The sequence below is a fragment of the Meleagris gallopavo genome, chromosome 21 (assembly GCF_905368555.1).
Source record: "Meleagris gallopavo chromosome 21, MGAL_WU_HG_1.1, whole genome shotgun sequence".
Lineage (NCBI taxonomy): Eukaryota > Metazoa > Chordata > Aves > Galliformes > Phasianidae > Meleagris > Meleagris gallopavo.
The window spans coordinates 677,030-687,409 of record NC_139424.1 but is presented as its reverse complement, the minus strand read 5'-3'; the positions used below and the strand labels follow the sequence as shown (position 1 = coordinate 687,409).

Below are 10,380 nucleotides of genomic sequence, written 5' to 3'. Positions count from 1 at the left end.
CACACACTCTGCTCCCATGGGCAGCCAGGGATGTACGTGTGTCAGGAGATGCAGAACCTGCCCGGGGCCGGGGAGCTGCTCAGCACCACGGTGTCACCTGCGCCAGCATGGAACAGGACACGTCCTGGCAGTGGCAGAGGAACGTGGCCTTGTGCAGGCAGAAGATAGAGAGGTGAGATGGAGGTGACAGTGCAGGACCGGAGCTGTGGGGGGTGGTGACAGGAGGTGACCTGTCCCAGGAGCACCGTGCAGAAGACACAGTGACACAAAGGGACGATACGGCAGTCCCACACAAACAGCACCTTGCTGCAGCACCAGCAGCACGGCATGTGCCTGTGAACAGAGGCCCGGGGCACCCAGTGACCCCCGGGAAAGCTGCGTGTCACCTCCCGGGGCTCCAGGTCACCCCTCGGGGCACAGCCTCATGGCACGGAGAGTCACCTCTCCTCCTGAAAGCACTCGGTCACCAGGAGGCCCTTGGTGTCACCCCCCGGCGACCTCCCCATGTGTTCGGTGCCACCTCCCTGGTTTTTACTCCCAGGCCATTCGCTCACGTCCCCCCCAGTCCCAGCACTTGATCCGTCCCCCCGACGCACTTCCCCGCTCCCCCCCGCAGCCGCATTTGGTCGCGCCCTCTACCTAACGGAGCGCGACAGCGGCCGGGCGCCGATAGCCAATCAGAAGCCTGGGGGGCGTGCCCTCCACCCTGCCGCTAACCAATGAGACGACGGCAGGCGGGCCCGGGGCGGAGCGCTAAGCCAATGGAGAAGCGCGGGGAGGGGCGAGGGGCAGGGCTGCGATGCAGCTGGCGGCGGGAGTGCGGGAGCGCGTCGCGGCGGTGCACGGCGGTGCGGAGCTGCCGGAGCTGCTGCGGCTGTACGACGGCTGGGCTGGGCGCTACGAGCAGGATGTGGCCGCGCTGGAGTACCGTGCGCCGTACCTGGCTGCCGCCTCGCTTGCCTTCGCCTTCCCCTCGCCGCCCGCCGAGGCGCGGGTGCTGGACGTGGCGTGCGGCACCGGGCTCGTAGCGCGGGAGGTACGAGACGGGACGGGACGGGATGGGATGGGGGGAGCCGAGCGGTCATCCCATCCTCCCGTCCGTCCGTCTGTCCGTCCGTCCCACAGCTGCACCGCCGCGGGTTCCGCTGCCTGCACGGCGTGGACGGCAGCGCCGGGATGCTGGAGCTGGCGCGGAGCACCGGGCTCTACCGACAGCTGCAGCGCTGCGAGCTGGGCCGGGAGCCGCTGCCCGCGCCCGCAGGTAACGGCCGGCACCGGGAGCGGTGACACCACGTGCGCCCCGCGGGTGGCTGACGTGCCCGACCCGCAGAGCGCTACGACGCCGTGACGCTGGTGGGAGCTCTGGGCGAGGGGCAGGTGCCGAGCTCGGCGCTGCCGGAGCTGCTGCGCGTCACCAGGGCAGGTGAGGCGGCGTCCCCGCGCTGACCTCCGGCGACGGGACGAGGCCTCGGCCCCGCGTCCCGGTAGGAGCGAGCCGGCGGCTGTCACCCACTCGCCATCGGCAGGGGGCTTCCTGTGCCTGACCACCCGCAGCAACCCCTCGAACCAGCGGTACCGGGCGGAGCTGGAGGCCGCGCTGCAGCAGCTGGAGGAGAAGGGCGCGTGGCAGCGTGTGCTGGTGCAAGAGGTGCCGCGCTGGGAGAGGGCCACCTCCGAGGAGGAGGAGAACGTCCGTGGCAGCGGTTACATCTCTGGCGTGATCTACATCTACCGCAAGTGCCCCGTCCCGCCCCCCGAGGAGGGCTGAGACACCCTGAAGGGGCCCAGCGCAGTGCTTGGTGCAGTGCCACCCCGCAGGTGTCCCCCGTCCGATGGCTGTACCACCCCAGGCTCAAACACCGGGGCTCCTTCCCAGCACCTCAGTTCCGGTCCGTGCTGTGACACCACCGCAGAGCCGCCCTTGTGTCCTCGTGGTGCCCACCTCCGTCACGGCCACGGTCACCCCCTGGATCCTGCCCCTTCACCCCTGTTCCAGACCCCAGCTCCACGCCTGGGGGGGTTCTGCGTCCTACAGTGACCCCCACACCCTGCACACCGAGGTGACAGAGACTGACCGCACCAGGAGCAGTGTAACAGCACGACGCCCGCCTGGGGAAGTTTCCAAGCACCGTCAACCTTTCATCCTGCCTGCTTAAGCCCTCATTTTCCTATGGTTTTGTAGCTAATGGGCTGGGTGGGAAATGAACCTGGAAGAGGCTTCAGGGTGGCTGTTCCCCACCCCGGAGCCGCCCGGCATCTCCTGCCCATCCTGTTCCCCGCACCCCTCGTATGGTGCCTCCACCCCTTCCTCCTCCACTGCTTCCTTGGGAAGTTTTTTACCCAAATCTCCCACTGGAATCTTTTTGTTTTCCTTCCTACAGACCTGCTGCTGCTTGTCTCATTCCCATGGATGTGAGGAGCATCCATCCATGCGATTTCCTTCACATGGAAACTCACCCCATCAGAGCAGTGGCTCCGCACTCGCCTCGGTGCCACCACTACAGGAGCTGAGCCCACAGTTTTGGGGCATTCAAGCATCCCAATTTGTCTCCTTGGCTGGGCTCTGGTGTGCATTGTCTCCCCATGTCCTGGTGCTGTGGTGCCAGCCTCTGCTTCCCCTCGGTGTCACGGGCACTGTCCCTTTGTCCCCAGCACTGCCCCCACGCTGAGTGGCTGGGGGTTGTGGCTGTCCCTGTCCCGTGCTTGGCTAATGAATAAACCCTATGTGCACTGCATGATTGAGGTGTGTGGTTCCTGTGTGAAGGGCCATCCTGTGGGGTGGTGAGGTGGCACAGGGACATGGTGGGTGATGGCACAGCAAGCCCTTGAGCTGCCCATGGGAGTGTGAGAGACATAGGAAGTGTCACAACACAGCTTCAAAACAAGCCCAGGCAGCCTTAGTGGCACCAAGACCTTTATAGAGCTGGGAGCAGCAGCAGTGCCCCAGGAGGGCAGCGGGATGAGGCCACATGCTGTCACCAGCCTGCGGGAAGGGCAAAGGGTGGGGGGGACACAGCTGGCGTGGGGACACAGTGTGCAGGCAGGGGATGTGGGATGTGGGGGGGGTGGGGACCGTGGTGCTGTGCCCAAGGGCCGGTGCCCAGCTGGGGCAGCTCACACATAGTCCTTCATGGGGTAGCCCATGGGGCCACAGCCCTTCACCGCACGGTATGACTTGGGGTAGTGGTCCCGCTCCACAGGTGGCCCCGAGCAGCACAGGATAGCCCCACCCAGCAGCTGCAGGGCACTGGAGGCCCACCCGATGTACAGGGCAGCCCCCAGCTCTCTCTTGAGGGCCTCGGGCACCATGGGGTTGTAGAAGTTGGTGACGATGCTGTTGGCAGACCAGGAGACGGGGATGAGCAGCACGATGCCGGCCAGCACGAAGATGGCCCCCGCCACGATGGAAACGCGGCCCTTGGAGCTCTTGTCCTCCATGCAGCGCGTGCAGTCGGCCCCCGAGATGGCGGTGAGGAGGCCGAGGAAGGCCACGATGATGGAGGTGACCACCAGCGCGCGGGCGGCTTGCAGGTCAGAGGTGAGGTCCAGCAGGGAGTCGTACGCCTTGCACTGCATCTGCCCCGTGCTCTCATAGACGCAGTTCATCCACAGCCCTTCCCAGAAGACCTGGGCCACCACGATGTTGTAACCGATGAAGGCCGTCACCTTCCACATGGGCAGCGCGCAGGTGAGGATGGAGCCCAGCCAGCCCAGCACGGCCAGCACCAGCCCGCCCAGCTGCATCGACATCGTCGCCATCTGCACCTGTGGGGACAGGCACAGCCATCACATCACACATGCGGGCACCGAGCTGCTCACAGCAGCTGTGCCTCTGTGCGGAGGCATCCCACTGCCGTCGGATGGGAATGGCCGCAGGATGCAGGGGGTGTCGTGCATGGAGCACTGCTGCAGGGCTGCATGAGGACACGGGGAGACATCCTGCATGAAGTGTTCTGCAGGACACCATGGGGACATAGGGACAGGTCCTGAATTGAGCACTGCCGCAGAGCTGTGTGGACATATGTCCTCAGTGGAACACTGCTGCATGGAGCACTGCTGCATGGAGCATTGCTGTAGGGCTGCATGGGGACATGTCCTGAATGGAGCATTGCTCCAGAGCACAAGGAGGACATGGAGACACATCTTGCATGGAGCATAGCTGCAGAGCTGCACAGGGATATGTGCTGCATGGAGCATTGCTGCAGGGCTGCATGGGGACCTGTTCTGCACTGAGCTCCCAGGTCCAGAGGAGGCTGAGTTGCAGGAGCCCAAGTGAATCATGCTTTCACCCAAAGTGTCCCCTCAGCACAGGGCACTCCTTACAGCTACCCCAGCCTGCAATCTGCCTTGCTGGCCACACTGCAGTAGTCTTTGGACCCTTCAGATTTCCTGTCTGGGGTGCTGGGAATGGGCACGAACCCAGGTCTGCCTGCAATACTAGCTGCAGGGCTCAGCACTTTCAGCGATACTGGCTCCTCATCCTTTGGAGAAGCAGCACAGGGAGCATGTTTGACAAACCAAGGCTGGTCCAGCCCTCCCAGGGTGCTATAGAGACAGGGCCAGCACAGACATAGGGTGATGCTCCGAGATGGAGAACTCCAGGGCACCAACCACAGCAACACACCATGACTGTAGGCTCATCTCAAGCTCAGCCCCATGCAGAGCAGACCCCACAGCACCCTCTCAGTGGCCAGGACCCACACTTGACAACTGGGAGCAGCTGAGTTTTTATGGCCCTGGTGTGGCAGTGGGTATCGGCTGTACCTGGCACACCCTGCAGCTGTTCCAGGTTTCACCACGGTTTTCCTGCTCCCAGTTTCGGTTTCTATGGCCTCTCCTGCTCGGCTGTGCTCCTGCTCCATCCCTGCACCTCTCACCCATTGGCACTGCACTGTGATGGGCACCTGACCGAGCGTGGGCTCAGTGTTAGGGCTGATAACAATGTCCTTCTCTCCCAGGAGAAGCAAGGGGCATGGGCTGGGATGGTAGGCAGCCACCCCTGGTGCCACACAGCCATAGGGACATGGGCTGGGTGTCCTCACTGGAGACAGGCAGTGACCAAGTGGATCCCAGCGCAGAGCTGGAGCATCAGTCTCCTGTTGCAGATCATCTGCCACCATTTCCAACACATTTGGGCTGCCCACTTCCATCCCCATTCCAGCAAAATGCTGGAGCTGAGAGCCCTCAAAGTCCCCAGTGAGCACCACAGCTTACAGTCTAGGTCCTCTGCCCCATGCTGGGTACTGTGTGCTGTCCCCACGTGCCCCAAGGTGCTCATAAAGGACATTCCCAAGGCTGGCCACACATCAGATGTGCACTGGCACAGTTCCAAGGCCAAAAGGCAGTTAGGCAAAGCACTGCTGTCACCCACACCAGCCCCAAGGTGCTTCCAAGCAGCCCTGGGGCATCCCAGCCCATCCCAACACCCCACGTCCTGCTGGCGCCCGCCTCTCCTTCCTGTTCGGTGCAGCCGGTCAGACAGGAGCAGCGTGGGGCGATGGCCCCAATGCCCGGGGCCTTGCGATAGCGTGGGGTGGCCCAAATACTGTAAAGGCTTCTCGCTGCCGAGCCACCCTACTGTCACCTCCCCAGGTGGCCTGGGAGGGGAGCACGGCTTTGGTAGGGCCAGGGGTGAGGAGCAGGGGGTGGGAGGCTGGGGCTGTCCCTCCAGATTTGGGATGTTTCATGCTGGTGTTCCCAGACACGGGGTCTGCAGCTTGGAACCCGCAGCTCACCCCATCACCGAGACCAGCAGATAAAGACAACGGAGCACAGTGGGTGCAGCACTGTCATTTAATGCGGGATGGCTGCAGCACGGGGTCAGGTGCTGCCACACCGGAGGTACCACGAGCCCCCCCAGCTGCTCCTGCCCCACGGATGGAAGAAGTGCAGTGCAGAGCCCGGTGCCGCCTCCCGGACCGGTTCTCCCAGCCCAGCCGCTGCCTTCCCACTCCCAGGATAATGATACCCGCACCCCGGCGAGCTGCCGAGAGAAATCCCAAGTGCGTACAGCTAGGTGAGATCCCCGAAAGTAGGTCAAAGTAAGAACTGGGGGCACGGAGGGGGAAGAGCACCAAACGCCCCTCGAGATTGCGCTGCGTGTGACTGAGCCACCGTGTCCTCTGGCCACACGGGACAGATTCGACGGACATCTCCCGGGGATTCCCCCCGTCCTCCGCGGTGGTGTTTGGACAAGTCGGAGCCGCACGGAGCCGCGTGTCACCGGTGGGGCAGCACCCGGCGCACTGAGTGTCCCGGCACAGCACAGCACCCCCAGCCCCCACCGAGGAGATGCCGCGGGTGCCCCCGAGCTGTCGGGCAGGCAGCCAGGACGGCAGCGCGCCGTTCCCATCCCGGCAGGATTAAAGAACCAGCTCCAATCCCGGTGAACAAAGGCGGCTCTGTCTGCCCCCCTCGCTCCATCCCCTCCGCAGCGCCCCGGCCCCAGACCCGCTCCCCGCGGGGCATCCCCGTATGGCAGGGGGCGGCGGCCCTACACGTAGTTGCTGGCCGGCAGCGAGCGAGCCGCGCTGTACTTGGCGGAGTAGGGCTTCTCACCGCGCGGCGGGCAGCTGCAGCACAGCATGGCCCCCCCCAGCAACAGCAGCGCGGAGGCCGCCCAGCCCACGTAAAGCGACGAGCCCAGCTCCCGCTTCTGGGAGTCGGCCACCAGCGGGTCGTAGAAGTCCCGGATGATGGCGTTGGCCGACCAGCAGACGGGGATGAGGATGAGGACGCCGGCGACGATGAAGGTGATGCCGGAGAGGATCATCACCTTGGCTTTGGCCGTCTCGTCCTCCACGCAGGTGGTGCACTTGCCGCCGGCGATGGCGAGCAGCGTGCCCAGCACGGCCAGCACGATGGCCACCACCAGCAGCGCGCGGGCGGCCTGCAGGTCCTGCGGCAGGGCCAGCATGGAGTCGTACACCCGGCACTGCATCTGCCCCGTGCTCTGCACCACGCAGTTCATCCACAGCCCTTCCCAGATGATCTGAGCCACCACGATGTTGTTGCCCACGAAGGCGGTCTCGCGCCACATGGGCAGCGCGCAGCAGAGGACGGACGCCAGCCAGCCGATGACGGACAGGGCGATGCCCAGCACCTGCAGCCCCATGGAGGCCATCGCTCTCCGCCACGCAGTGCCGCCCGCTGGGACCATGCCGGGCGTTATATGCCCTCGCCGAGGGAGGAGCTCCGCCGCCCGCCATCCCGCCGGCACCGGACGGAGAGGTAGAACCAGTTTCCCAGGATTCCTCCTCTCGCATTTCTCCCCACGGCCATGACGCCCAATCGCTGCTCCCACGGATGGCGCAGGGGGCCGGGATGAGGCCACCCAGGAACAGGAGCACGGCCGCACGCTGCCCGCGGGCAGGAGATGTCCGGGTTGAGCCCGGCTCGGGGTGCTGAAGGGCAACGGTGGCATCCGGGATGGGGATTTCTCCAGCATCGCTCCCAGCACCTCCTTCTCCACGGCCTGCATGGATGCCTCTGTGCTTCTGTGCCTGTTTCCTCCCCATAGCTCCTGCCCTTGCCTCCATGGGCCCGTGCCAGTCCCAAGCTGGGCTCCATGCCGGCAGGGCACAAGCACCTCTTGTTTGTTCCTTGGCATCGTGTGAGCGCTTCCCATCCCTCCATTCGGCCTCGGGCAGGAGGCACCTCCCCACCGAGCCCCACAAACCGGTCGGAGCTGCCACGGAACAGAGATAGCACTGCTCGGAGTGGGCAGGGGCAGCCCCCAGCCCAGCAGCCCCTCGCACATGCACACCACCCCCACTAAGCCCCCAGGCATGTGCATGGAGCAGCACAAAGCCAGACAGAGAACAAGGACAGACACTGCACCACTCCCCCCCTGCTTAATCTCCGGGAATGATAGCGGGGCCCGAGGTTATCTCAGTTTCCCAAGCACGCAGGCGCGGGTGGATAAGGTATCAGGGAAACCCTGTGGGGTCAGAGGGGCCAGCCCCCACCAGGCACTGCATCCTCAGACTTGCTGGTGAAGCATGACGGCGGCTTGCCGATACAATTAATTGCTAATTAATTGCTAATTGTTTAGCGTGATGGGCTCTGGAGCTGCCTCTGAGCACACCAGGTGTCTCTGGACACAGAGGAGGCTCCTGCTGCAACACACAGCCCAAGTGCCCAGGGGTGGCTGTGCTCCATGGTCCATGCCATGGTCCATGCCACACGAATGCCACCTGCACCATGGCCCGGGACACCAGCATCCAGCCAGGCCAAGCAATGGGCACACTTGGGTCTTGCTGCAGCCCTCCCTGTTGGCTGTCTGGGGCAGCCACCATCTACCAAGGTGCACTGGGGTGCTCCCTCAATCCATCCATCCATCCACACCTCTAGAGCACCCACATTGCTGGCATACCAGTGTGCCCACCGTGGGGCCGAAGCGCATTCAGGGCTCCCTATAATCAGCGGGGCGGCGGCAGGGACCCACCCACCCCACAGCATCCCCTGCCTGGGGCAGCCCCATGGGAGGCAGCGCCAGGGATGGACCCTGCCTCAGGCTGGATGTGGCTTGGGCTCCCAGACGGCTGCGCCAACCGCACAGTCATTTGGGGTTGCAGTGGGCGTGTGCACACGTGTGTACAGCTCCATAGGAAAAGCCCAGCCCTGTGTAGGCTGTATCCCTGCAGGGCTCGGGGCCGTGCCTGGGTCTGGCAACAAGCGGCAAGGTGGGAGCAAGACACAGCCATGCGCTGCGTGGCAATGCCAGAGCTATAGCAGGCGCCAGCATGGCCATTTGACAGCTGATGACCATAATTAAAACCAAAATGTGACACGTCCTCCAAGTGGTGCCTGCCACCAAGAAGCAGCCCTCGTGCCCTTCCCATGACCCCCAGGCACCCCATGTCCCAGCACTGCCACAGATGCAGGGTTCAGCAGGGAACAGCACAGTGACAGCAGCATCGCACAGAGCTGAAAGATTCCACCCACTTGCAGACCTCAGGAGCCCTTCCTCACCAAAACAGGGGGCTCACCCCACCCCGAGGCCCTCATCACAGTGGGATGGGGCCATGCCACAAGGTCCTGAGCCCACTTCGGGGAAGAGACAGGGACCCGGGCAGCCACTGCTCACCACGATCCTCAGCACCACAGGGTCACAGAAAGACCTGTGTCACACCTGACCTTGAGCCATGCCAAGGACACCCGTGGGGACAGGGCTGACAGATGTCCCCGTGTCAGACATGGGCAGCGTTTCCCCCTCTCCCTCAACCCCGCGTTCTCTCTGAGCAAACAACCACGCTGCGTACCTCGAGGTCCCAATGGGGCGAGCAGAGGGAGCCGGGTTTGGAGCAGGGGCTGTGCTGGAGCCGGCGCAGCACTGAGCAGCCTCTCCCCGCGGCGCACACAGGGATTAGTTACCCACGCTCCTCAGAGACTCAATGTTCCCGAAAAGTTTGTGCCTGACATAAACCCCCCTGACCGGCTGAAATGTGCACACTAAGGTTGTTTTTCTCTACCTGAAAGCAAAGGTTTCCAGACTCAGCCAAGAGCCCATGGAAAGCGCTGTGCAAAGGAACTGCTGCCAGGAGTTCACCAAGAAAACAAACCCCCTCTCCACTTACTGAGCAAAAAGCAGCCCCAAATGGGCAAAAGCGCTGCTAAGCCAAAGGGACGTGCGAGCTGCAGCCACGTCCCGGGAAGGTGACACGTCGGACACGTCGTGAGGGGTCCGCGTGCAGGCGAAGTTCGGGGGTCGGCACCGCAGCAAAACCCGGGCCGCTCCGAGCCTTCCGGGGTGGGGATGCCCCGAGCACGGCGCAATGTGGGGCGCACCGCCATCCCCCTGCGAGGCCCCGCAGCGCAGTCCCCGCCCCGCAGCCAGACAGAGCTGCCATTGATGCCGGAGCCGCCTTACCTGCTCCTCGCCGCCGCCAAAGGGGCTTCAACAATGGACGTCTGTGTGCCCTGGCCGGGGCAGATCGACAGCCCCGCGCCTGAAATATAAGCAGGGAGCAGCGCTCATCCCGCTGCCCTGGGGGGGATAGGCGCCGGCCCCGCCGCGACCGCAACCATAGGGGAACACCCCATGCCCCGCGCCCGCCGCACCGCGCACGTGAGCGGGACGCGGCCCCGCGGTGCCCGGGGCGGTTTCTGCTGGTGCTCCTGTGCCGTCACCCGCCTCGGGGCAGCCGGCACTCCGAACAGCACGTGTGGATGGGGACCGGGATGGAGATGGGACGAGGATGGGAATAGGGATGGGATGGGGATGGGGTCACCCACAGTGGTTGTCCCCGCACAGGTGCTCATGGAGAAGAGCCACCAGCACGGCGAAGCTCGCACACTCCTTGGGTCTGACCCTCACGTCATGACCCATCCCCACGTCATCGTGTGGCCCCTCTGGTCCCCATCACCGGGAGTGATGCT

At 64.3% G+C, this 10,380-nt stretch overlaps 3 protein-coding genes across 4 annotated transcripts; 1 reads left to right on the top strand and 2 right to left on the bottom strand.

Annotated features, from left to right (window-relative positions):
- Window positions 1-758: 758 nt before the first annotated feature.
- Window positions 759-2,735, top strand: METTL27 (methyltransferase like 27). The gene is made up of 4 exons (XM_085240841.1): window positions 759-1,036; window positions 1,126-1,261; window positions 1,331-1,423; window positions 1,527-2,735. The coding sequence occupies exons 1-4, from the start codon at window positions 800-802 to the stop codon at window positions 1,766-1,768; spliced, it is 708 nt and encodes a 235-aa protein (XP_085096967.1). The 5' UTR covers window positions 759-799; the 3' UTR covers window positions 1,769-2,735.
- Window positions 2,736-2,928: 193 nt separating this feature from the next.
- LOC104913875 (claudin-3-like) lies at window positions 2,929-10,096 on the bottom strand. Of its 2 annotated transcripts, none has more exons than XM_010721838.4 (2): window positions 9,872-10,096; window positions 2,929-3,765 (listed from the first exon to the last, which is right to left on the bottom strand). In XM_010721838.4, exon 2 carries the CDS (start codon window positions 3,757-3,759, stop codon window positions 3,115-3,117), a length of 645 nt encoding a protein of 214 aa, XP_010720140.1. In that variant the 5' UTR covers window positions 3,760-3,765; window positions 9,872-10,096; the 3' UTR covers window positions 2,929-3,114. The 2 variants fall into 2 exon arrangements, with proteins under 2 accessions (XP_010720140.1, XP_085096982.1); XM_085240856.1 differs by lacking the exon at window positions 9,872-10,096 and adding an exon at window positions 9,264-9,367.
- On the bottom strand, window positions 5,814-7,465 carry LOC146543005 (claudin-4-like). The gene has a single exon (XM_085240857.1). The coding sequence runs from the start codon at window positions 7,445-7,447 to the stop codon at window positions 6,494-6,496; it is 954 nt and encodes a 317-aa protein (XP_085096983.1). The 5' UTR covers window positions 7,448-7,465; the 3' UTR covers window positions 5,814-6,493.
- Window positions 10,097-10,380: the final 284 nt, after the last annotated feature.

What these genes read in the sequence shown, in the direction of transcription:
- LOC104913875 (XM_010721838.4), bottom strand. Translation starts at nt 3,759, where the DNA reads ATGGCGACGATGTCGATGCAGCTGGGCGGGCTGGTGCTGGCCGTGCTG.
- LOC146543005 (XM_085240857.1), bottom strand. Translation starts at nt 7,447, where the DNA reads ATGCTGGAGAAATCCCCATCCCGGATGCCACCGTTGCCCTTCAGCACC.
- METTL27 (XM_085240841.1), top strand. Translation starts at nt 800, where the DNA reads ATGCAGCTGGCGGCGGGAGTGCGGGAGCGCGTCGCGGCGGTGCACGGC. An exon ending in GCCGCTGCCCGCGCCCGCAG is followed by an intron (nt 1,262 to 1,330) that starts GTAACGGCCGGC and finishes CCCGACCCGCAG; the next exon opens with AGCGCTACGACGCCGTGACG. An exon ending in GCTGCGCGTCACCAGGGCAG is followed by an intron (nt 1,424 to 1,526) that starts GTGAGGCGGCGT and finishes CGCCATCGGCAG; the next exon opens with GGGGCTTCCTGTGCCTGACC.